This window comes from Equus przewalskii, chromosome 6 (genome assembly GCF_037783145.1).
Source record: "Equus przewalskii isolate Varuska chromosome 6, EquPr2, whole genome shotgun sequence".
In the NCBI taxonomy this organism is placed as follows: Eukaryota; Metazoa; Chordata; class Mammalia; order Perissodactyla; family Equidae; genus Equus; species Equus przewalskii.
This window is the reverse complement of record NC_091836.1, coordinates 85,795,595-85,823,297: the sequence shown is the minus strand read 5'-3', so window position 1 is coordinate 85,823,297 and position 27,703 is coordinate 85,795,595. Positions and strand designations below refer to the sequence as shown.

Here is a 27,703-nt window from a genome sequence, read left to right as displayed (position 1 = left end):
TATAAATTTGAGAAATTTCACAGAATTAAGAATCAAGATTTAAGTACTAGTAATTTATGATAAAATTCTACTATCTGATACAAAGAAGTATCTTCACCTAACTATGGTTTCATAAAGTCTTAATCCTTACTGGATGATTAACTTTGGGATGATTTTCATGCTTTTTCTTCATTTCTTCAAATTTAGATTCTTCTTCTTTTCTCTTTTCTTCATTCAGTGTTTTTAAATATTCTCTCCTTTCATGTTCCTTCATCATTTCATATTTTTTAAATTCTTCATGTCGAGTTTTATCATAGTGTTCCAGATCACTTGTAGCCTATAATGCAATATTTAAATCAAATAAAAAGATGTGTTTGAAAAACATAAATAAAGTCTTTCTTGCATATAGCATACTCTCTAACAGAGGCAGTATAGGAAGGCCAAAACATACTGGACTCCTTTTTAAAATTCTACTATTTTACTTTAGTCATTATTATTACCAGGGATGTAGGCATTCAAAGAAACTAAAAGCTAAAAGCTAGCTTCAACTTTAGGAAGTTTCTCACAAGCAAGTAAAACATAAATTGATTTTGAAAAGAAGAAGAAGAAGAAAAATGAAGGGACTGTATCAAATTTGTACAGCATAGCAAACTAGAATGGTTTCTAACCACTTGACCAAATCTAATAACACCCAGGCTCAAACATCTAGTTTGGTAGCTCCACACAGTACAACATGAGAGGTCTATAAGCTCTCATCTAAAATCCCTGAGACCAGATGTGTTTCAAAATTTTCTGTATTTTAGAAAGGGAGTATGGCATATATGACGTATTACACAATATCCCTGCAGAGTCTGTAATCAAACAGATGAGTACTTCCTTAGCAAAAATCTATGAATACGCACACTAGGCTAAACAAAAACTATAAATAGCCTTACTATAATTCAAGCCAGGTTTCAGTTTTCACAGTGTTTTGGATTTTGGTATTGTGAGTAAGGGATTACAGACCTGTATACCCACACGATTATCTGTCCTAATAAGGGTTGAGCTATCTCCCTTTAAAGATATCCGAGAGAGCATATAAAAGTTATATTACCACTTCATTGAATTTACTTGTCGAATTGCAAAGCCTCAAAGGCACAACAAAGACAACACTTTTTGGAATTATTCTTACCGCTTTGATTAACATATCCAAATCTGTAGATTCAAACTTTTCAGGATTTAGGTGGTTTAGGTGATCAAATTGTTTTAGAAGAGCATGGTGGTCTATTCCTGTATCTGAAAGAAAATGAGAAAACTGTAACTGATCAATTACTAGAAGCTAGAAACATTAATATAGATGGTACAGTAAGAATAAGCATTCACAGATTTAACGAAGGAGGTGAAAGACCTATACAATGAAAACTATAAAACATTATTGAAAGAAATTGATGACGACATAAAGAAATGGAAAGATATTCCTTGCTCATGGATTGGAAGAATGAACTTAGTTAAAATGTCCATACTACCTAAAGCAATCTATAGATTCAATGCAATCCCTATCAGAATCCCAATGACATTCTTCACAGAAATAGAACAAAAAATCCTAAAATTCACATGAGGCAGCAAAATACCCCAAATAGCTAAAGCAATCCTGAGAAAAAAGAACAAAGCTGGAGGCATCACAATCCCTGACTTCAAAATATACCACAAAGCTATAGTAATCAAAACAGCATGGTACCAGTGCAAAAACAGACACACAAATCAATGGAACAGAATTGAAAGCCCAGAAATAAAACCACACACCTATGGACAGCTAATCTTCAACAAAGGAGTTAAGAACATGCAATGGAGAAAGGAAAGCCTCTTGAAAAAACAGTGTTAGCAAAACTGGACGGCCAAAAGAATGAAAGTAGACCATTATCTTTCACCATACACAAAAATTAACTCAAAATGGATCAAAGACTTGAAGGTAAGACCTGAAATCATACAACTCCTAGAAGAAAATATAGGCAGTACACTCTTTCACATCAGGCTTAGAAGGATCTTTTCAAATACGATGTCTACTCAGACAAGGGAAACAAAGAATAACTAAACAAGTAGGACTTCATCAGACTAAAGAGCTTGTGCAAAGCAAAGGAAACCAGGAACAAAATGAAAAGACAACACACCAACTAGGAGAAGATATTTGCCAATCATATATCTGACAAGGGGTTAATCTCCAAAATATATAAAGAACCCATACAACTCAACAACAAGAAAACAAACAACCTGATCAAAAAATGGGCAGAGGATATGAACCGGCAGTTTTCCAGAGAAGACATACGGATGGTCAATAGGCACATGAAAAGATGTTCAATATACTAATCATCAGGGAAATCCAAATCAAAACGACATTGAGATATCGCCTTACACCTGTCAGAATGGCTATAATCACCAACAAAAAAATAACAAATGTTGGCAAGGATATGGAGAAAAGAGAACCCTCATACACTGCTGGTGGGAATGCAAACTGGTGAGCCACTATGGAAAACAGTATGGAGATTTCTCAAAAAATTAAAAATAGAAATACCATATGACCCAGCTATCCCACTACTGGGTATTTATCTAAAGAACTGGAAATCAACAATTCAAAGAGACTTATGCACCCCTATGTTCATTGCAGCATTGTTCACAATAGCCAAGACGTGGAAGAACCCAAGTGCCCATCGACTGAAGAATGGATAAAGAAGATGTGGTATACACACACACACACACACACACACACACACAATGGAATATTACTCAGCCATTAAAAAAGACAAAATCATCCCATTTGCAACAACATGGATGGACCGTGAGAGTATTACGTTAAGCAAAATAAGCCAGACAGAGAAAGACAAACACCATATGATTTCACTCATATATGGAAGATAAACACATGGACAAAGAGAACAGATTAGTGGTTACCAGAGGGGAAGGGGGTTGGGGGTTAGGCATAAGGGGTAAAGGGGCACATATGTATGGTGACTGACAAATAATAACGTACAACTGAAATTTCACAATGTTATAAACTATTATGATCTCAATAAAATAAAATGTAAAAAAAACCAAGCGGCTTTAACAAGAAAAAAAATGAGCATTCACATTTATTCCTGTGGGGGGATTTTATAAGAAAAGTCAAAGTTTTAGATTATAATCTAAGTGTTCATATTTTCTTTTAGAATATTGTACATATCATTATTTTAGGCAAAGGTAATGTCTTTGAATCTAGAATGGAATACAATGTAATACGTACATTTTTATGTTATTTCTAAAAGACCAGTTGACTATCAGTACACTAACAGTAAAAAAATTTTTGCTATTGTAAAACTACCAAATTTCCTACTTTTAATTAGATAAACTATAATATACTGCCTTCATCAAAGGTCTAAGTAGAATTTCTAAAAAGAATTGCTCTAAAATTTATGTGAATTTTTTGAATGCTGATCCAGTGAATCCTTTATGGAACAATAAAAATCTAATTCAGGTAAATTCATTTGAATTATGACTTATTTTTAAAGAAACATCAATTGTTTTTCTTTGTAAAGAATTTTTAAAAACAAGCTACAGTTTATTGTAGTTGAATGGGTAAAGTGATTCTGGACTATTTCAGTTGTATGACAGAAATGAGCAAAATAGTACATATGTTGATGTTGTTAGAAGTCAGGGTTCTCACTTAGGAAAAAGGAATATACAAATATGAAATAATGGAAGGTAAGAAAGCAAGCTGTGGAAATGGACGGGAATTAGTGCTATCTGTGTGAACTTATTATTTCTAAAATATGTACATGTATATGCATGTATGTTTCATGTGTATACGTATGTATAGTATACACATATATACATCAACGTATGTGCATGTATGTATATGTGTACAGACGCATACAGATGTGTACAAATGCATATACATATGCATATATATTTCCAACCTCTATCCAATGAAAGTACCTTGAAGAAAATATATTCCAGAAGCAATAAGTACACCTAGTACCAGCTTGCTGGTCTGTGATATTATTCGCCATTAAAAAGAACCAAGAATCCTCAGAGAAATGGCTGATTTCAGGGCTGCAGTAGGATAGGTATAAGATGAGCCTGGCACATTTTGTTATGCCAGAAAGTAAGAAACTGCTAGATTTAGTTCAACTAAGCTTTCACTGAATTCTTAGTCGAGCACTGTACTAGTTTTACTTACGAAGAAAAGATTTGTTATAAGACCCAGCCTTAAAGGATATGACCAGACAATGAAATATATAAATGGATGCTTAACCTTACTCAAAACAAGAGAAATACATATTAAAACTGCACTATTACACCATCTAACAGAATGGCAAAACTCGTAGAGTTTGAAGATACATAGCGTCAGCAAGGCTGTGAGAAATCATCGCTGGTGGGACTGTGCATTGGTACAATAGTGGTGGAGATGGCAGCATCTATCAAAATTACAAATACATATATCTTCTGGTTTAACAACTTTACCATGGGAAATCTATCCTAGAGATAATCCTATATGACTACATAGCAATATATGTACAAGAGACTTCACTAGAAATAACCCAAATGTCCATCAACAGGGGCCTGGTTAAATAAATTACGGTATATCCATATAATAGAAATCTACATAGCTGTTAAAAAAAAAAAATGAAGATGGTCTCTGTGTACTAACACAGAAAGATCTCCAAAATGTATTGTTAAAAGAAAAATACAAGGCACAAAATGTATATTGTATGCTATCTTTTGTATAAAAAGAGAGGAAAAATATGAACCTTTATTGGTATTTGCTTATATAAGAACAAAGAAACCCAGGGGCCAGCCCCGTGGCAGAGTGGTTGGGTTTGTGTGCTCTGCTTTGGCGGTCCAGGGTTTCACAGGTTCAGATCCTGGGCGAGGACCTACCACCACTCATCAAGCCATGATGAGGCATCGTCCCACATGCCACAACTAGAAGGACCCACAACTAAAAATATACACAACTACGTACCAGGGAGCTTTAGGGAGAAGAAGGAAAAATTCTAAAAGAAAACTTAAAAAAAAAAAAAGGAAACCCAGAAAAGATAGGTGTTAGGGGGCAATGGGCACTGACAGGCTACAAAAATATCCAGGAGCTTTTTGCTTATACCTTCTTATATGTTCTGGTTTTAAACCATGTGAATATATTACCTACTTTAAAAAATCATACCAAAAAAAATTAAGACCCTTTAAGCCTTTCTCCAAATTATGAGAAATTTCAATTCATAAATTGAATCAATGAGAAAATATTTGTAAGTTTTCTAAGCAAATCAGACTGTTTTCTTTAGATAATGAAATTCACCTGCTATCTTGGAACAAAGAAAATATTGCTAAGATTGAGGGATGGAGGTTATCTAAGGGGAAAAAAAATCTCACAACACCTTGGACCTGGCTTCAAGGATGGAATCACCTTGTGTGTCTGACCACCTGAAGTAGTATGGGATGAGCTCATTTTACCCCTCATTGACATCCTTAATTTCAGGATAAGGAGTATTTGGTTCTTGTTTTTAAGTCTATTCACCAGCAGGGAGCTTAATGCTCTGCACAAGCATTTCTCCAACGTGATTTCATTGACCAGAGGTATATGTCTAAAATGCAGATTACTAATCCCCAGAATCAGAATATCTGGAGGTGAGAACCAGTCATCTGCATTTTTAACTAGCTCCCAGGTGATTCTTATGCAAGCTGAAGTTCAAGAACTACCCTTCCACCATGAATGAATGTTCAGATGTTCACTAATGACAATGAATCACCCACACAACCAACCTATGCGGCAAGTCACAAGGACACAGGAGCCAGCCTGGAGGATCTCCCACGTGCCAAATCTGGCCCCTTAATTTTGATTCATAACTAGAAAGGCCATTCCAAGATAATAAAGGAATTCACCTATGTTGTCACCTAGTGCTTTTATAGTTTTATTTTCTACACTTAAATCTCTGATTTGTTTGCACTTATCTTGATGCATATGAGATAGATCTAACTGTACTTTTTTCCAAATGGCTACCCAATTGTACCAACACTATTTATATTTTTTAAAAATCTATCTTTATCCCACTAATAATGAGATACCACCTTTAATGTAAACTAAATTCTACATATATTTAATTTTACTTCTGGAATTTCTATTCTGTTCCACTGGTCTTTCTACTTATACCAAAACCACACAGTTCTAACGACTGAGGTTTAGTGATATATTTTAATATCTAATATATCTAGTCCTTTTTCCTTGTTCTTTTTTCTTCTGAGGTATGTAGCTTTCCTTGCTTGTTTCCTTTTTTCATATGAACTTTAAAAGTAACTTGGGGGCCATCCCGGTGGCATATAGTAATTAGGTTTAAGCACTCCACTTTGGTGGCCCAGGGTTCGTGGGTTTGGATCCTAAGCACAGACCTACACACTGTTCATCAAGCCACACTGTGGCAGCGTCCCACATACAAAATAGAGGAAGACTAGCACAGATGTTAGCTCAGGACAATCTTCCTCAAGCCAAAAGAGGAAGATTGGCAACAGATGTTAGCTCAGGGACAATCTTCCTCACCAAAAAAAAAAAAAAAAAAAAAACATAACTTGGCTAGTACCAGAAGAAAGTACATATTTTTATTTGGATCATGTTTTGTTTTGTTTTGTTTCTTGAGGAAGATTAGCCTTGAGCTAACATCCATGCCCATCTTCCTCTATTTTATACGTGGGACACCTGCCACAGCATGGCTTGATAAGCAGTGCATAGGTCCCCACCCGAGATCTGAACCGGCTGCCAACGCAGAACATGCAAACTAAACCATTGTGCCACCGGGGCAGCCCCATGAATCACGTTAAACTTATAAATGCACCTAGGGAAAAGTGACATGTTCATAATGTTGAGTCTTTGTATCAAAAAGATGTTGTGTCTTTCCACTTTTTTTCAAGTCTGCTTTTGTGTCCTTCAGAAGTGTTTTAAAGTATTTGTGTTAAAGTCTTGCACATTTCTTAATAGTTTTATTCTAGGTATTTTATCTTTCTTGGTATTACAAATGGAGTCTTTTCTTCCATTCTATCTTCTAACTGGCTATTGTTTGTACATATGAAAAATATTGGTTTCTGTATATTAAGTTTATCTTGCTGAATTTTCCCATTGTTTATACTAAGTTTTTCAGTCAATTACTTTGGGTTTTCTAGGTATAAAACCATATCATCTGCAAATAGAGATGGTTTTATCACCTCCTTTCCAATTACTTTATCTTCAGTTTTTTTCATTTGTACAATTGCTTTGGCTAGTACCTCCAGTACAATGTTAATTACTACTGGTGACAGCGCGTATCCTTGCCTTGTTCCTGATTTCAGTTCGAATACGTACTTCTGTTTCCCCATGAAGCATGATACAGCTGAATTGGACATATCTGATCATGTCACAGAAGTATCTACTGATTACTATTTTATTACTTTTTTAAAATTAAGAATGGATGTTAACTTTTGTCAAATGCCTTTTCCATACATATGGAGATGATCATAAAGATTACTTTCTTTAAGATATCTTCTCATTTCAAAAATTCTACCTCATAACTATTTAATCTTCTCATAGTCTGGAAGTAAAAGAATATGGAGGATGAACGGAAGAGCACAGAGGATTTTTAGGGCAGTGAAACTACCGTGTATGATAATATAACGGCAGACACAGGTCACCGTAAATTTGTCTAAACCCATAGAAATGTAAACCATGGACTTCACGTGATTACGATGTGTCAGTGTAGGTTCACTGGTTGTAACAAATGCACCCCTCTGGTGGAAGATGTTGGTAATGGGGGAGGCTACGCATATTTGGGGGCAGGGGATATATGGGAAATCTCTGTACTTTCTCCTCAATTTTGCTGTGAATCTTGTATTGCTCTAAAAAAAAATAGCCTTAATTTAAAATAATACAAGTTTCAAAGACTTATTCTAATTTATCATTTGTCCTTTGATTCTATGATTTCCTTCGCCACATCAAAATTTTTTTCTTCTTATTTCTATTCATATGATGATTTACAGTACCAGGTTTCCTAATATTAAGTCAATCTTGCATTTCTGAAATAAATCCACTTGCTATGATACAGTATTTTTTGACGTACGATAATTTTGGTTTTGGCATCAATACATAATATGAGTGTGGAAGCTTTCCTCTTTCTCTACGCCTGGAATAGTTTTAAAAGCATTGATAATCTGCTCTTTAATGGTTTGACAGAATTCCCTTTGACACTGTCTGGGCCTGGGCTTTTTGTTTTCTTGAAGAAGATTAGCCCTGAGCTAACATCTGCTGCCAATCCTTCTTTTTGCTGAGGAAGACTGGCCCTGAGCTAACATCCGTGCCAATCTTCCTCTACTTTATACATGGGGCACCTGCCACAGCATGGCTTGACAAGTGGTGCATAGGTCCACACCTGAGATCCAAACCAGTGAACCCTGGGCCACCGAAGCAGAATGTGGGAACTTAACCACTGTACCACTGGGCTGGCCCCTGGGCCTGGGGTTTTTAGTGGAGCCAGCTCTCTGACGATTTTTCTGTTTCATCTATGGGAATTGTTCTAATAAGATTTTCTCTCTGCTTTCTTTTGGTTTGCTTTGATGTTATTTTTCATCTTTTAAATCAGTGGCTTAATTCATTACTTTTCATTCTTCCTTTTCATTGATATAATTATTTAAGGCTAATCATTTTGACTTTCAAATGATGTGACTATATTACCTATTCAAAAATTTAAATTTTAAAAATTAAGAGAAGCCAAATCAATACAGTCCTGTGCCACATAATGACGTTTCAGTCAATGATGGTCTGCACATATGATGGTGGTCCCATAAAATTAGTACCATATAGACTAGGTGTGTAGCAGGCTATACCATCTAGGTTTGTGTGAGGACACTCTATGATGTCTACACAGTGATGAAACCGCCTAATGATGCATTTCTCAGATTGCATCCCCACCGTTAAGCAACACATGACTCCACTAACATTAAATTTTGACTACAAGTACATGGCATGTGCTAATGGAAACTGATCTTAACAACCAAATATTGAAATTTTCCTACCTTTTATTTAGCACTTACCTTGATGGGAATCCAATTTAGCTTTAATTAGCATTCTTAACCTTGCTACTTCTTGCCTTTTTAGTTCATCAAGTTTTGTTCTCACATGGTGACTTACTAAGTCCAGCTCTTTGCTTAGCCTCCCACTCTGTTAACAAGATTAATAATTTTATCTATTACATTACATCTTTAGACCAGATACACTATATTAAAAATAGGGTTATAATACAGTAGTGATAAATACTTTTGACTAATTTAGATAAATTTGACATTACAAGTAGAATCTCTTTCAGAAGAGATTCAGTTTGTAATTCTAAAATCAAGATGTCTAAAAACCATAAAATTTAGAAAAGCATAATTAAAGCACAAAGGAGAAACTCAAAAAGTAACTCGAATTGTAAAATGGTACAGCCACTTTGGAAACAACTTGGCAGTTCCTCAAAAAGTTAAACACAGAGGTACACATGACCCAGCAATTCCATTCCTAGGTATATACCTAAAGAATTGAAACATATGTTCCCATAAAAACTTGTAAATGAATGTTCATGGCAGCATTATTCATACTAGCCAAAAATGTAGAGGAAGCAACCCAAATGTCCACCGACTGATGAATTGATAAAATATGGACTATCCATAAAGTGGAATATTATTCAGCCATAAAAGGGAATGAATATACTGAGACATGCTATAACACGATGAACCTTGAAAACATTATGCTGCCAGAGAAGCCACACACAAAGGCCCCATATTATAGGACTCCATTTATATGAAATGTCCAGCATAGGCAAATCCATGGAGATAGCAAGTGGATCACCGGTTGCCAGGGGCTGAGGAGGTGGTGGAAATGGGAAGTGACTGTTTAATGGGTACAGGACTTCTTTTGGGGGTAATGAAATTATTCTAAAAGTAGATAGTGGCAATGGTTACGTGACTCTGTGGATATACTAAAAACCACTGAATTGTATGCCTTCAAGGGGCAAATTTTGTGGCATATGAGCTATATTTCAAAAATTTTTTAAAAAATAACTTGGCCTCCATAAGCTTTAGTCATTCCATATATAAATAATTTTTCAAAACTCATCTTTTTTAGGTTGTCTCCTTTGAGTACTTTTTTCATAAAGAAGTAATGAGATACATGTTTCAAAATTTAAGAAATAAAATAGCTTGTGGTTTACTTCCTCTTGTTTACAAATGTGTTTGTAATCACAAGTTGCAAGTCTAACAAGCAATTAGGCAGACAAACCTTTTAGGACCGAGTCAATGGGGTCTGCTGACGAACGTAAGAAAAAGAAACCCCACAAGGAGACCAAGAAAGAATGTTCAGAGAGGGAGAAGAACAGGAGAATACGCTGTTATAGGAGCAGAAAGAGTAGCATATTTCAAGGAGACAACAGTCATTACCATCAGATGAAACAATGGTTCTCGAAGTGTGGTCCCAAGTGGAAGCATCAGCATGACCTGGGAACTTTAGAAATGCAGGCCCTAGACTGACTGAATCAGCAACTCCAGAGGTGGGGCCCAGAAATCTGCTTGAACAAGCCCTAAAATCTGAGAACTACTGGGATGAAATAAAGGAGTCCAGTAAGAAGAGGAATAAGAAGCATGTACTGAGTTTGGCAATTAAGAAGTCACGGACACCCTCCGCGAAAGCACATCTTTCCACTGCACAACGCTGGGGAAGTAAAGACATGTAGGAAGACTCCCCCTTCAAAATGCTTGGCTGAAAAGGAAAGGACAAATTCTAACCATTTTTTCCCAGTTTTTCCTGAGACCAGAGTTTTTGCTGAGCTGTTTGTAGTGATTCTGTTAGCTTGGGTTTTATTATCTGTTTTTACTCTTATTTCTTTTTCATTTATGTGCAAAGAATAACTGTTGAGTCACTGAATAACTGTCACTGAATAACTGTTTGACTTACTTCATTTTCACTCTCTGACGTCCCTCAATAGGGAACAGGAACTGATTGGGAGGGGAAGACAATTACAGAATATTCCCGACACCAAGCCAGGAAGCTTGCTGCTTCCTCTACCCAGGTTATCTCAGGATAGGACCTCCCGTTATCCACATTTTCCGTTACCCCCAAATAATGCTCTTAGTCCTAATTTAAGTAGATAAGAGACACTGAAAGTTCTACATTAAATATCACTCACCCCAGGAAATTAGCTCCACAGGTCAAATTAATTCTTCAAAGAAAGCACAAGATTATTCTCAAGACAATTTGGGGGAATTACTGCCTTAGCGCTGCTGGCTTTCCCCGGGACAGTTCACAGCCTCCTGGAGGAGAATGTGAACTAAAAGCCACACGCAGGCTCTGAGAGTGGCCCAGCCTGACGCCGGTCAGTCTTTCAAAGGAACCCACCAGGGACAGTGACAAAAATAAGAAGGATATTTGACCAAGAAAGGTTCTTTCAAACAAAGTTCTCTGATTCTAGAAACAGGCAAGATCATTTTTTAGGAAAGTTAAAAACAAATAAATAAATAGAAATAAGTAAACAAACAAAACTATCTTGAGAGATATAACTGAAAGTTTAAAACGAAATCGTTGAAAATTTTCTTTATTCTCCGACTCTAAGATAAACCCAACTAAACTGATTCACTGCCCTTCGAGGATGGGCTTCAAAAGAATTTCTCGTGTCAGATCTTACAACTCCCTTTCTTTATTACGAGTACTAAGGAGATGTCCAGGGCTAGGATTATGTCTGATAAGGTTCTTAGGACTGAGGCAAATAGTTAAACCTCCCCTATTGACGTAAGAGATGTCCCATTACCTCTTCTATTAATCCGGACCTGATTAAAACACCAGAACTTAACCTATTCTAAACCTTTGAATAGCTCCCTGCTGTCCTCACATCATGATGGAAGCCCCTTAACATGATGTAAAAGGCCCTCCATCATCTAGCCCATGACTCTTTCCAACCTCGTCATTTAGCCAATCATTGCCTCCACTTCCCACTTTAGGTTCCAGCAACAATTACTATCTCCAGTTTGCTATATATCTCCTGTCTCCATACTCGTGCACCTTTGCGTGGGATGCCTTCCAGTCTCTCTCCTTTTCTCGGTCACATCTTTAAGCAGTGGCATAATCTCCACCAGGAAAAATGCCTTCCCGCTTCCCCCATGGCTTGATACTGAATTCTATGTTCATCCTCCGTATCTCCAAAATATATTACACACTCATCATATGTGCTTTTTATTAATCTTTTTCTGGACATTGTTCTCCCTTGAGGGTTCTTTAAGGGTTGGGAAGGCGTCTCATCTTTGTATCCTCAGTACTTAGTTCGGTGTCTGGCATGCTCAAATGTTTGTTAAATAATTATTTAATTACATTTACCTTTATTTCCTCTATATCTGCTTTCTGGAGCTTTTCTCTGAAATGATTATCTGTTTCCAGCACATCAATCACTTGCTTGAGATATTCATCATAATAAAGTCCAGTATCCTTCAAATAAAGAAACAGACAATAATGCTTCTGAAAGTTTTTCCTTCCCTGCATCTAAAGATCTCAATCCTAAAAAAAAAAAAGGTTTAGCAAAATGGCACTGAGACATAGCTACTTTGATAGTTTAGACAAAGTTAAAAAGTTGTATTTTTTCTTCCTTTTTTTTTTTTGGTGAGGAAGATTGTCCCTGAGCTAATATCTGTGCCAATTTTCCTCTACTGTATATATGGGATGCCACCAGACCATGGCCTGATGAGCAGTGTGTAGGTCCACGCCAGGATCCAAACCTGTGAACCCTGGGTCCGCAGAAGCAGAGCACGTGAACTTAACCACTACGCCACCACGCTAGCCCCAAAAAACTGTATTTCCTTTTTTTTTTTAAAGATTTTATTTTTTTCCTTCTTCTCCCCAAAACCCCCCAGTATATAGTTGTATATTTTTTAGTTGTGGGTCTTTCTAGTTGTGGCACGTGGAATGCCACCTCAGCATGGCCTGACCAGCAGTGCCGTGTCTGTGCCCAGAATCCAAACCAGCAAAACCCTGGGCTGCTGAAGCAGAGTGTGCAAACTTAACCACTCGGCCACAGGGCCGGCCCCTGCATTTCTTAAGTGAAGAGTTTTGTATCAGAACCAATACCATATTTTACTGTTACATAAAGGCAGACTTTCTATATGGCTTAGACAATGAAGACTTAAGCAATAATATTAATTGCTTTTACCATATTGCCACCTGTCTCTCCTCATTGCTATCTGTCTCTCCTTTGAATATAATACCATGTTTTCTTGGCTGGTTAGCTCTACACTGGAATTGAATTATGATTAATTCTTCTACGCACTACCTAATACTAACTACATTAAATTAACATTGTCTAACATTAACCAATACATGCTTATTCAATACACTTTTCACTGATATTTCAGGAATAGTTTCTAAATGTCCAATTTTATAAGTAAGAAATATTAGCAACATTTTAGTTAAAATTCTCCCCACAAGGTTTTCTTTATCGTTTCACTTACAGGTGCTTCTATCTTTGCGCTCTCCACAGGTTGAGTATGTTTTACTTTTGTCTTGTCTATGTCTATAGGCACGGCTTCAAGAGCAGTAAGTAGACAAGTAACCAAGAAAAAATAATATCGTAGTAGGATGGTCCTCCACCTCATCTGAAATAAAGGTATAATTATAGTAGGTCCTGAAAAGATGTTTTCAAACTACATATACATGCATTCTCGATGTCACATCAATAATATCTTCAATTTCAGGAAGTTTAATACAACAAAAGAATTTTAGAAAAAAGGTTAAAAATAGATTATAGCTTATCAAAAATAATGCTTAAAATAGATCACTAAAGAAAATCAGGACAGAAATGCTTTTCAGCTAAAATTAAAAAGACAAGGAAACAAAATTTTAAAGTTTAAACTGCTTAGGTACTATAAGAAAACATGTGGTTAATTTAAAAACGTTCATACAAAGACGGTGATGAGGGACTCAAAACTTAAAAAAATAAATAGCCCAGGCTTAAGAAATGGAGAAGTAAAGAAAAACTATATATTTTTTCTCAATTACAATACCAGAGAGTCAAAATTATTTCTTGATATGATACTTAACTTAGCTTCAACCTAATTTTGAAAATAAGTTGCTGTATGAACATAAGTTGATTAAAAAAGCCGAACAGCTAGCTACAAATCTTCTCTTTACCTTACCAAACATTATTTTATCATGACCAATAGTCATTTGCTAAAAGTCTTTTTAGTCAATAATTTTTCAAATAAATAGGTCAATAAAATATCCAGCAGGATATAACAGGGTTGAAACAGAAAGAGGAGCAACTAGTGCTGGTCCCACAATCTCAGTCAAATTTTCCTTATTCAAACAGTTTCTATTTCATGAGGATCCTAGCACCTCGGGAGGATCGACTACAAGAATTAGAATGAATAAAAATCTCATATTTAATTGATTTTACACATAGACTCATGTTAGGGTCCAAGTCAAGAACCACAGTCTGACCATCAATTTGGAGCATGCATTATTCGACTCAGAGTCTCCCAAACTTAGCTGGCCATGAACTTTTTTTTTTTTAAGTAACGTGTTTTTCTCCACAGAACACAATTTGGAAAAGCATACATTGCCTCATTCTTACCACAACCCTGGGTAGTACACAGGGCAGTGACTCATTTTACAGATGAAGAAACTTTTAGTTATACCAGTTCACTCACAGAGCATTGTCTTGCATTAACAAAATCACTAGAACTCACATTTTAGTGCTACTTCTTGTAAAGCTATTTTTTTAAATAAAGCCTTCTTTGCTCTTACATGGCAGGAAAGGTCCGGGTTTTTTTTTTTAGATTGGCCCTGCGCTAACATCTGCTGCCAATCTTTTTTTTCCCTCTCCGTCTCCCCAAAGTCCCCCAGCACATAGTTATATATTCTAGTTGTGGGTCCTTCTAGTTGTGGCATGTGGGATGCTGCTTCAGCATGGCTTGATGAGCGGTGCCATGTCCGCACCCAGGATCTGAACCAGTGAAACCCTGGGCCACTGAAGCGAAGTGTGGGAACTTAACCACTCAGCCATGGGGCTGGCCCCTAGGAAAGCAAAATTTTTAGCACCTTTATTGATATATAATTCACATGCCATAAAATTCACCTATTTAAGGCATAGGATTTGTTGACTCTGTAAAGATGGACACTTGGGTTGTTTCTACAGTTTTGGCTAGTATGAATAATGCTTCTATGAACATTTGTGTTCAAGTTGTGCTAATGCTTTCAATTCTTTCAGTTATACACACAGGAGAAGAACTGTTGTGTCAATTTGGTAACTCCACGTTTAACTTTTTGAGGAACCACCAAACTATTTTCCATAGAAGCTGTACCATTTTACACTCCTACCAGCAATATGTGAGGGCTCCAATTTCTCCACACCCTCACCAATACGTGTTATTGTCTATCTTTCTTATTATAGCCACCCTACTGGGTAAGAAGTGCTATTCACGGTAATTTTGATTTACATTTCATTGGCTAATGATGTTGAGTGTCTTTTCACGTATGTATTAGCTATACTTTTTCCTTTTACTTTTTAATTAATAAAAAGTAGCATTGAGTTAGTTGTTATTTATTTATTTATTTATTTTGGTGAGGAAGATTGGCCCTGAGGTAACATCTGTTGTCAATCTGCCTCTTTTTGCTTGAGGAAGATTGCCTTTGAGCTAACATTTGTGCCACTCTTCCTCTGTTTTGTATGTGGGACGCTGCCACAGCATGGCCTGACAAGTGGTGTGCAGGTCCACAACTGGGATCAGAACCTGTGAAACCAGGGCCACGGAAGCAGAGCACGTGAACTTAACCACTACCCCATGAGGCCAGCCCCAAGTTAGTTGTTTTTTCAAAAGTTCTGAATTGAAACTTTTGTTCATCTTTGCAAGTCCCATGTCCCACTGTGAACAACCTGACCAAATGGCCATTAAAAAGGATAAAAGTTTTAAGTATAGTCATGGCTGAAAAGCCCAAGCAATGACTTAACTGGTCAAGTCAATTTTGATGTCTTCTATATACACTCCTGGAGCTTCACTGAGTCTCCATGGGTCCTAACATGGTACACATATAGTTAGAAAATGAACAATTGCTAAAAAGATTTGAGTAGTCTTCCGTATATGCACCGCAGAAAGTGAGCTCAGTGATATACCTCTGTAACTTCATTGTGCAGACCTCATCAGGAACTGTGACTATCCCTTGATATGGACAATCTAGAGTTTAAAAGAATTTTTCACATAGACTCCTCCCCTCCACCCCGCATTATCGTCAACATCCCTTAAGCTCTCCTCCTCCCATGACACAACACACGTACACAGAGCAATTAACAAGCAGTTCCATCTCAGCAACTAGCAGCTATGTCATAAATTTTAAAATACGCTCTTTTTTTTTATAGTGTCCACCTTTACTTCCATACACAATAGAAGCCTGAGATTAATAAAAGTAAACTATAGTTAAATCCAATTTTGGAAGTGGAACCCCTTTTCCAATTTGTCATTTCTGCTCTCTCCTCTGCCAAGGCTACCATATACAAGAAGGCAAGTCAAGGGAGGAATACATTCGTTTATATGAATGTGTGTGTGTGTGTGTGTGTGTGTGAGTGTGTGCACGCACGCACACGTCCTGACAGTAACTCCAAGTGACAAAGTGACAAAAAGGCAAAACTGAATTGACTGAATTTATGGTTCACAAACATTTAATTGGGCCCTGGGCTTATAAATAACAATAGAAACCATCTATTAGTCTTTACTATGTACCAGGCAGTATGCTAAACTTTTTTTTATATTAACGAATTTAATTCTCACAATGGCCCTGTGAAATAAATATTATCATCCTCATTTTAAAGTACTGGAAACTCAGCCACATCAGCTAAAAAACTTGGCCAGGGTCACACAGGAGTAAGGAAGTCAAAGAGCCAGAGTCTGGACCTGGGAGTAACTGACTCCAAGGGCTAGGTCTGCTTTAAGCAATGGTTCTCGAAGTGTGGTCCCTGAGCCAGCAGCAGCAGCATCACCTGGGAATTTGAAGAAATGCAGACTCTCAAAGCTTACTCCAGACTTTCTAAATCAGAGACGCTTTGAGCAGGGTGGGGATGCGGGGGCACGATCCATTTTAACAAGTCTTGTAGTAGGTGATTCTGATGCACGCTACTGCCTCCCTCTGCTCTTTTATTCACAAACCTCCCCTACAAGGAGAAACAAAGAGAATGCTTATCTGAAAAGCAAACTCGAATAATCAAGGGGGAAAAAAACAGGTGTAATCTCTAAGAAGAGTAAGGCAAAATTAAATTTAGGTTTGTATTCTAATTCCAGCTGCACCACTCACCTGCTAGAACCATAGGTCAGTCAATTAACTTTCTCCATTTGTTTTGCCCCTTTTTTAAATAATGGATCTTTTTTAAAAAGGGAATTTAACTTGACCTCATTATTCTTTAAACTCTTGAATTCTATTAACAGTTTATTCTTTCAGACAAAGTATAGATCTTTTCTGTTACATTATCAGAAATACTAACAAAAACAATAAAATTGCTTGTACTCATACTAATTATATGAATTATATAAAGGCATTTATAAATGCCTTTAAACTAAATATTGTTTATTCAGTCAGCTTCAAATTACATTGGTAGAGCAAGTAGAAGATCTGGGTGCTGGGATACAAAGAATTTCAAAAACCAACTAGCAAAGAAAGTTCCCATCTAGATACAATAAAAACGAGGTAAAGACATGTTTCACATTTTGGATATGAGGTGTGAGAAATTGTGCCCTCTGATCAAACTTCCACCTTGCTTCTGTGGAAAGAGAAACTAAGTTCTTCCTTGATTTTAGGTATAGAGACTGTCAGACTTGCATTTCATTCAAGCTGGACTTGTTTTTAACTTCTGCAGGAAGGAGATAATGAGCTGTGACTGCCATTTCAAAACCAAAAGGGGTTTTGCTTTTCAATAATTTTAAAGAACAAAAGACTGAGAGTTCAAGTAGAAACTTGTTTGTTATAAAATCAAATACAACAGAACTGAATAATAAATACAACCAGATGCAAAAGGACACATATTATACAATTCTATTTATATCAAATGTCCAGAATAAGCCAATCCATAGAGAGAGAAAGTAGATTAATGGTTGCTTGGGGGCTGTTGGTAGGTGAGGGGGAATGAGAAATAACTGCTAATGGGTATCGATTCCTTTTTGGGGTAATGAAAATGTTCTAAAATTAGATAGCGGGGCCGGCCCAGTGGCATAGTGGGTAAGTTCGAGCACTCTGCTTTGGCAGGCCAGGGTTTGCAGGTTCAGATCCTGGGTGCAAACTTATACACCACTCATCAAGCCATGCTGTGGTAGCATCCCACATATGAAACAGAGGAAGTTGGCACAGATATTAGCTTAGGGACACTCTTTCTCAAGCAAAAAGAGGAGGACTGGCAATGGATGTTAGCTCAGGGCCAATCTTCCTCACCAAAAAAAAAAAAAAAAAAGATAGTAGTGATGGTTGCACAACCTTGTGAATATACTAAAATCCCCTGGATAGCACACTTTTAAAGGGTGAATTTGGGGCCAGCCCTGGTGGCCTAGTGGTTAAGTTTGGTGGACTTGGCTTCAGGAACCCAGGTTCGGTTCCAGGTGCAGACCTACACCACTCGTCTGTCAGTGGCCATGTTGTGGTGGCAGCTCACCTACAGAAAAGAGGAAGACTGGCACAGATGTTAGAGCGAATCTTCCTCAGCAAAAAGAGGAAGATTGGCAACATATGTTAGCTCAGGGCAAATTTTTCTCAGAAAAAAAAAAGTGAATTTTATGATATGTGAATCATATTTCAACTTTTTTAAAGTAATGAAAAGTAGAGCAAAAAGTCTGAGCTTATAAAATAAGACGTGAACATAAAAAATGAACAAATACAATTTACAAACTAACATTAACCTATAGCAAAGAAGTATAGAACTAGCCATGCTTATAACTTTTTCATAATTATCTAATTTTTATATCCTTAATGATTTTTGTCTGCTTATACTATCACTACTAGAAAAGTAAGTGAAAATCTTGAGCTAACTAAATCTGGTTTGAATGTCCGAGAGCCCTTCACAACCTGCCAAGTGTATTCGTTTAGTTCTTGCTGCATTCTGAGGCCATACATCTGAATATTTAAAGGATAGCTTGCCTGAAAAGTAACACGACTTGATGTTATTCTTGATGCCATGTATAGACAACTCCAACTCCTCAGCATTTCAGTTAACAAACTAGTGAAGGAGGGGTTGAGGAAACAAGGTGAATCTGAAAACTTTCCGTCATCATCTTTTGAAAAGCACTAGGATCAAAACTTGCAAAATGAGTGTCAGAGTCTTGGAAGAAAATCCCAGGCAAAGGGGCTTGAAGAAAGTCCCAGAAGAAAATCACCCTCACTCTCCACAGTAGCAGAACAATGTTGTGTGGGAAAAACACAGACATTGACAATTCTGAAACAAGAAAGTGTTTCAAAAGAATCAGACTACGAATGTGAAAAAGTCTCAGGAATACCTGAACCAATTTATTTAACTTGTAATTTCTTTATGTACGCATAAAAGCGATGTGAGAAAAATCTATGTCTAAATGAATCTAAAAAAGCACTTTCAGTAAACATAAAATGAAATTGTAAGTGATAAAGCATAGTGTCACAGTCTAATTGGAAGTATTTTTTCTATATGGCATATAACGTGTCTTGATATCACTGGAGTCTTAGAGTCAATGAAATACCAAATCTTGAATTTTAAATCTACCCTCTTCTTTTAAGCTATTTATCTTGCCTCTTTAATATATACTTCCTCTCCTTCCTCGCCTCCGTTTTGATTTCTGCTTTTGATTGACAGAGAATTTTTCAAATACACTTTTCTCCCTCCACTAGGTTCTAATCTTTTAATGTTTATTCTAGAAATAATTAGGACAATGAACTCACTGAAGTCTAAAGTTAATTAAAATTTACTCCTTAATAAGGCCTCAATAAATGTGAACTGTTATAACAAAAGAAACAGAAAACGTTCTGGCATACTAGGTAGAAAAGTCACGACACAAAAATTTCTTTAAATAACAAGATAACATCAAATGTGTCAGAGACAGGTTTACAGATTTTCATAAACCCAATAACGTCCATACAAAAGAAGGAGAGCTAAGCGATAAGGAGAGGCAATGGGAAGAAGAGGGGACGAACCTCCTTTTATTCCATTTCCAGGTCAGTAAGAATGGCCTCCTTTCTTTTATCACCCTCTTCCTCAGTAAGAACAGAGACCCAAACAGGAGACACTGGGCTAAGCTAGGCTGAGAGTAGACTGATCCAAACCAGGATAGGCTGATCTAAAGTAGGATGAGCTGCAGTTCCAAATCAGCCAGTGATCTCAAGACAGCAGGAAAGCACTGATCCCAAGGGCATCGGAGCCTCAGGCAAAATTACAAAGTAAGCAGAGTTCTTAAGCTTCTCCTAGCATTCAATAAATACAAAATAATTTCCCTAAATTTTCAAGCCCTAAAAGGAGGCTTATCTTTCTTCCCCTGTCTCCACCAGAACAAAATTCCCATTCATACACAGAGGTAGATTTCTTAACTATTGATTCATACTAGTAGTTATCCAGATTAAGGTTACCTGGTGGGTGAGTAGGTGGATGGGTGGGTGGGTGTAGGGATGTGTGTGTATCAGATAGTTTCCTGTTTTGCTGTAGGGAGACCTATCCTGGAAGTGGTTACAAAGAATGGTTGTGGAGAGAAGAGGGTAGGGTAAAGGAAACTGAAACAAATGTGTCCCTTTTCTTGTAACAGTCTCTATTCCTCCCTCACCCATCTCTTTCCCCATCTCAACCCTGCTCCTTTACTCCTCTTCCTACAAATATAAGAGTGAATTGAAGTACATTTTCTTTCATCTATTGTATATATTGATTAATTTAACAAATATTTATTAAGTACCCACTTTGTACCAGATATTATGCTGGATACAAAGGTAAGTAAGATAGACATGATCACTACCCTCAGAGAGCTTTCAACCTAGTGTGGAAGGCAGCCTATTAAATAAACTATTGCAATTTGAAAAATAGCTGCTTACAAAACGAGGCATAGCATGATCCTTTTGCTGTTAATTAAAAAAATTTTAAAGGCATTAAAATGGTATTCAGCAAATAGACATTTTCAGTCAAGTGACTTACAATGCTAAATGCCTTTTAAAAACAAAACTGGGCTGTTTTTATAATCATAAGGTTCCTGATTATTTTGTTTATTTAGGGTCAATGGTTGTAGATTGGGAAAAAAAGGAAATCGAAGGACTAGTAGCAAAAGAATTACTGTACTTTGTGCCTAAGTGATAGAAGGAAAAATTCAAAACCTTGCAAAAACACAAAGATACTTTATAGAAATAAAATCTTAATTTGTTGGGGCCAGCCAGGTGGCACAGTGGTGAAGTGCACACGTTCCACTGTGGCACCCAAGGGTTTGCCAGCCCGGATCCCGGGTGCAGATATGGCACCACTTGGCAAGCCATGCCGTGGCAGGCGTCCCACATATAAAGTGGAGGAAGATGGGCACGGATGTTAGCTCAGGGCCAGTCTTCCTCAGCAAAAAGAGGAGGATTGGCAGCTGACGTTAGCTCAGGGCTAATCTTCCTGAAAAAAAAAAACAATTTGCTCCTAGATTAGTGGTTAGCAGAGGGGAAGGGGATTGGGGAGTAAGCATAAGGGGTAAAGGGGCACATGTATATGGTGACTGACAAAGAATAATGTACAATTGAAATATCACATGTTATAAACTATTATCACATCAATAAAAAAAACTTAATTTCCTTATCTTCCTTCTAATATTCCTAAAGGATTGACTGAATCTTTAGATTCTTCCCCCCTCCAATTTCCATTCCCTGAATTTCAGTTTCCTTTATCAAAACTTCATTTCAATTCACTTTCTTTACAGATATAATGGCAACAGAATCATTTCACATGACAAGTGTAGGATATATTTATATAATATTTACAAAGAAAAGTCTGGAAGGAAATAAAATATCAGCATACCAAAGTAAGTGAAGCAAAGGCCAGCTAAAGTAAGAGGAAATTTCAAGACAGGTGACAGTTAAGTGGTTAAAAAAACACACACAAAAACTTTTAACTAACAAGGAAGATAAAAGTGTGCCTCATGGGATGATACTGAATTTAAATGTAACTTGAGATGGCTTATACTTTTCAACATAAATTTACTTCCTGATGATCTGTTATGTGATACCCTTGGGACAACTTATCTCTGTCTTTTTAGTGCCTCACACAAAGCAAGCGACTCAATAAATGTTAGCTCTTTTTTTAACACATCCATAAATTGCAGAACAAACATCTATTAAGCATTTATGGGTAATCTAAAAAAATAACCAAAACAAATACCCAATCAAGACAGAAAGGCTTTTATAATGAATCATGGGATAAAAGTAAAAAAAGAAACACAATTTATTAGATGAAAGTTATTTTCTTCTGTAGACAATGGTCAGACTTAAAGTTCTGCCACCGCAAATTACTCAAGTTACTTTTAGTGGCTATCATAGCTTACAGATCTCAGAGATGAAAGAGAAAAAGATCCATACTGTGACAGAGACTTCTATTTGCCTGATGATATCCACATCTTCCCTTCCTCCTCCGTAACAAAAGCCCAATTTTACTCAGGGCAGCCATGCATTCAGCTATATTTCCTTGTTTCCCTCGGAGCCTGAGCTTTGGTTCAGGAAGTCTCCTTAAAGGGAGAAGATGTACCCTTCTTTGTCTTTGCCTTGCTGCCTGGAACTTAGCTGTGATGGTTAGAGCTCTGGCAGCTATCTTGCACTATGAGCACCAGAGCCCCACCTTAGGGATAGCAGACCAAAGAACTGGAAAGAGCTTAGGTCCCTGATGACTTCATGAAGCTACTATACCAATCCTAGATGGCCTAATTCAGGAATTATTTTACATGAGAAAATAAATATTGTGTGTTTAAGCCATCTTTAAGTCTGTTTTGCTTTCTTAACTGATCACTTACCTTCAGAAAGGTAAAGAATTTTTATCTCCTTTTTACAGATGAGACAACTGAGATCCAGAGAGGTAAGATGACTTGCACAAGATCAAATTAGTGAAGAAGTGGGTCTTGGCTCGTAGCTCAATGCTGTTTCACTAAAAACTGACTCTTAGCAGATTCTAAATGTAAAAAAAAATGAAATAAAACACATTAAATATAAACATAAATTTAGCCTTATTACAGTGGTAATGGCACATGATAGTGTCTGTATTTGTCACATCCCGTGAAAAGAAAAAATATCAAATTTTTGTGATGTGTAAGGAAACTAAACAATATCATATTCCAGTGAGGAGGGAGTTGGATATTTAAATAAACAAAATCAAAGACCAGAATAAACAAAGATATTGATTTATTGTGCCCAGGTTGCTCCCCTTTTAATAACTATATTTCCCCTATTTTAAATAACTAAGAAGAATTCAAACTAAAAGCTTATTTTCCTCAGCAATGAGACTTCAAGATATAGGCTAAGTTTTCCTATTAAACCCTTAATTGGAATCTTTCTTTACCCTTACCATCACTTTTAAAAATGAACCTTGGCCCACAGATCAGTCACACAGATCAGTAACAAAGCAAAACACCTCAAATTCTTTTTTGAAACTCCACTACCCAAGTGTAAAATACCAGGCAGTTAGCTCATGTGCAAGCTCACTTGTAAATGTAATCAATTATTTCCAAGTAGTCTGTAAAGAAAATAAGCAAATAAAATATCTTCAAATTTTAAGAACACAGATATTTCTCTCTTTTTGTGGTATATTTAACATAAGATGATCTAAGCAGAAGAGTGCTCACATGCATGTTATATGTTGGAAAGGCATATGACTTTTATGAACACAGCATGGTCAAAAATAAACAAACAGCAGATTGAATACTAACCACTCCCATTTACTGGTAAGCTACTTGCCTGTCTGAGTCTCGATTTTCCTATCTACAAAATTAAACTAATCCTTCTTCATAAGCTTTTGACTGGATGAAAATAACAATGACTATCATGTCACTAGCACAGTGCACGGCAACAGTAAACGCTCGACAAATATTAATGCCCTTCCTGTCTTGAAAATAAAATAGCTATATATTGAAATAATGAAAATCTGCTCTGCAAACACCCAAAGTTATAAAACTTAAAAAGCAATAAACCAGTTTGAACAACCTCTCAATGTCATTTTTGAAGAGCTGCATTAGAGCTCTCCTCTGAGCACCACCACAGCCAAAGCCCTGATGCAGCTGTAGGCCAATGAAAAAACTACAGCCAACAAGAGGAACACAATCTTTTCCTCCTGGCATTAAAACGGAACTTTTGCAAGAGACCCAGGTTTCTTATCCAAGGCACTGCCCAGAGCCAGGAAACTTGGGTTGCTTCTTCTTACTGTCAAAGTCATAATTCTAACAGTAAAAAGGAGTGGGGTGGAGAAAAATAAATGGCTTCTGAGCTTCTTGATGGCAGCAGAGACAAGGGCAATCAGTAAGCTGGTGCTCATCTCCATTTTTCCCTTTGAAAATTAGAGTCAATGGGAAAGTGAGGTTCAAAATATCAGATGTATGACCAGCTGAGCTGTACTCCACCCCTTCCCTGTATCAAGACATCAGCATCGATTTTCGTGTCTCTGATGCTCATATCTGTAGAAAAGGACACCCGTCAAGGAACCCATTACATCACCTTTTTCTCGGTTACAGTATCCTTGATAACAGACTCTTGAAAAGCAGATACTGTTGCTCATCTGTATCACTCAATATACAAATTTATTAAAATTACAATGTCTTCATTATTTACACATACTGTACTTCAAATAACGAAAATACAATACGTCAAAAAGCTCTGCAAAAAATAAAAGCGTGCAGGGTAGAGTCTGGGGAAGGGGTGGCAGGCGCCATGTCTGGCCGCAAAGGTGGCAAGAAGCAGCCCCTGAAGCAGCCCAAGAAGCAGGCCAAGGAGATAGATGAGGAAGATAAGGCATTCAAGCAGAAACAGAAGGAGGAGCAGAAGAAACTTGAGGAGCCAAAAGTGAAGACTGCAGGAAAGGGTCCCTGGCCACAGGTGGAAGTAAGAAATCTGGGAAAAAGTACGCTGTTTCTTGTGCCTGAGGCAATGGTGATCCTTCATTCCATTCCTGTTTAAACATCTAGAGTCCTTGCAATAACATCTGTTGCCACCTATAGTTAGAATGAAGTGTTGTCTTGGAGCCTGTTGTACATTTAACAATAAACTTTCATAAAAAAACAAAAAATCATACAGTGACTCATCTTCTCTTTACTTCTTCTCACTCAGCCATTTCTACCTTAGCTGGGAGGTCCGAGTAAATCCAGCCCAGAATCCTTCTAATGTTCTTCAGTCTTTGATCTATCCCGAATTCTGTACCTCCTGGAATTACACCAATTCATTTGAAAAAATAAATAAATAAAAAAGAAAAGCATGCAACAGCTATCTCAATTTCCATTAGGCTGCTTTAACATTTTTAAGTCAGAGAATTCTGGGACCAGAAATCATCTTTGAGATGGTTTTGTTCAGACTCTATTTTCATAAAATATTCTAAAGCACAGGCAAGTTACTAACTTAGCCAGGATCATTTGGCGGAGCCAGGATTGGAATCTGGCCACCAAATTCTAATTAAGTATACTTTTCACTATATCACGGTGGTTTTTTTAAATTTTAGATTGTAAATCATTAAGTGATTGATATTTTTCCTTGAATAAATTATTTGAAATTGCTAGCAGCCTGTTTTTTAAAGTCTATAAACAAACCGCACATGTTAAACATAAAAATAACAAATTTCCCATTTCTAGACCTTCAGTTATTTAGAAAAAGTTAATCTATCACGCCAAATATAATCAACTCAATTGTGAGTTGCAACCCTTGTTGCCTTAATTGTGCATTTTATTTTAACTAGTATTTACAGAGCACAAAACCAACTTGGCAAAAAAGCATGCTGAAAGGGTACTCACAAAATGTGTGAGATGAGCAGAGAGTACCTGGGAAGATCAAAGAAAGGTAAACACAACATGGACTCGGCTTGCAAGACGGGTGAAATTAGCATAGAGGAAGAGAACGGCATAGGTAACTACACAGAGACAGACGGATTTTTCACTCATACTAGAAAGCTAGACCAGATGGTGGAGAGTTTAAAGACCAAGATGAGAAACAGAAGTTTCCATGTTCACCCTAATAACAAGAGTGATATTATTTGAGATTTCCAATTCTAAATTTACATGTTTTTTAAAAAGTTTTGACCCTATTAACTGAAGAACATTTGTTGAAACATGTTTGTTAAACATTTGTTGAACTTGTTGTTCAAGCTTTATAAGATAACTCACATTCAGCTTAAATCAGGATTAATCCTGAGGCAATTTCTGTGAGGGACAAGAGGCAAGAATCTAGATATTGCCTGACTCTATTCAACAGAATTCACCAGGGAAGGCCTTAAGAAACAGATAATTTAAAAGGTCATAAAAGAAGCTATAGTTTATCTGATCTAAATTTATTATACCACGAGTCATACTAATTTTAACCAATTCCTTAAAGCAACTGTCTCATCGATTCTTTAAATTCTTATAGAGAGTCCACAATCTCCTTCAAATAAATCTGACTATCAGAAATATTTGAATATAACCTCCCTTCCCCCTCTTTTTTTTAACCAAGATAATATATCGTTTGGTGGTCAAATTCATCCACGGATTTAACAGCCTTCACAAAAAGGCTTAGATGGCAGCACGCACTTATTCAATTGCGTAAATGTACATTATCCAATTTAGGAGGTCAGTGGACACTGAGAATTTCAGGAGATTCTGTCTCCCAGAAATAAGAATAATGATTCAATGGTTCATGTTGGTATTATCTCTTTCTCCGTCTCTCTCTCTCAATATTGTAAAATAATTGCCAACCAAGACCATTGCCAGCACCAAGCACAATAACCACATTTGCTCACTAAGTTACCACTCAGCAGGTGCAACAAGGAAGTACTATCTTTCTCATACCCTGAAACTGAAAGAGCTCATCTCACATCTAAAGATTTGTCACTTAAGGGAAAACAATACCACAAGTGGAACGAACTTTCTCCTCTCCTAAGTGTCAGTGGTTGCCTGTGTAACAGAACCGGCAGAAGAGCAGGATTCATGGGCCTAGCTTTGCTCGGCGGCGCGAAGGGTGGCGAGCCTCAGCCCGGCACTGATGGGTATACCTTCCACACCAGTGGACACCTCCCTCGCTGGACTGCCGCCGGGGTCTCGGTCCTGTACCCACCCTCGTCTGTTCCCTGCCAAGAGCCTGCCACCCTCATCGACCCCAAAGCAAGCTTGAGAGCCCTGTAGCGAGTGGAGCGGAGGAAGGGACCCCATGCCTCAGGCTCCAGCTGGAAGCCCCCCATCCTAACCTGTGTCCGCCCACTGTGCGGCCCCCACCATGCTCATCGCCCGCGCAGGGCAAGCGAAGCCTTGAACCTTACTTCAGGACCCGCTCCAGCCTCCTCCCGTGCTGATCCGCACCCACCTCGAGGCCACCAGCCTTACCTAGCCGGGTCTCGGCGCGCGGGCCTCCGCCTGCAGAACGCATGCAACGCACAAACCTGTCTCTCCAGCCCCCCGCCCGCGGCTTTGCTCTAAGCCTCCGCGGACCGCGCGCTCCCGCCCCCTCGCTGCCATGGCGACAGAACCCGGCCCCCGGCAGCCGCTGATTGGCCCGACGGGAATCGCGGAAGGCGCTGATTGGCGG

At 37.5% G+C, this 27,703-nt stretch overlaps 1 protein-coding gene and 1 pseudogene across 7 annotated transcripts in view; one reads left to right on the top strand and one right to left on the bottom strand.

The window, feature by feature from the left end:
* Positions 1 to 27,663, bottom strand: part of NUCB2 (nucleobindin 2) — a 41,675-nt gene extending 14,012 nt beyond the window's left edge. For 2 of the 7 annotated variants that reach the window (XM_070626515.1, XM_070626521.1), the window contains exons 1-7: positions 27,502 to 27,663; positions 22,969 to 23,123; positions 13,468 to 13,611; positions 12,344 to 12,451; positions 9,037 to 9,163; positions 1,151 to 1,254; positions 131 to 316 (exon numbers count right to left, since the gene is read on the bottom strand). In XM_070626515.1, the coding sequence (XP_070482616.1) occupies positions 131 to 316; positions 1,151 to 1,254; positions 9,037 to 9,163; positions 12,344 to 12,451; positions 13,468 to 13,611 (669 nt within the window). In that variant the 5' untranslated portion in view covers positions 22,969 to 23,123; positions 27,502 to 27,663. Of the gene's footprint in view, positions 1 to 130; positions 317 to 1,150; positions 1,255 to 9,036; positions 9,164 to 12,343; positions 12,452 to 13,467; positions 13,612 to 22,968; positions 23,124 to 25,232; positions 25,361 to 25,941; positions 25,969 to 27,437 lie in introns of all 7 variants that reach the window. The other 5 variants (XM_070626517.1, XM_070626519.1, XM_070626516.1 and 2 more) reach the window with 5 other exon arrangements.
* LOC139084231 (translation machinery-associated protein 7-like) lies at positions 24,790 to 25,222 on the top strand (annotated as a pseudogene).
* Positions 27,664 to 27,703: the final 40 nt, after the last annotated feature.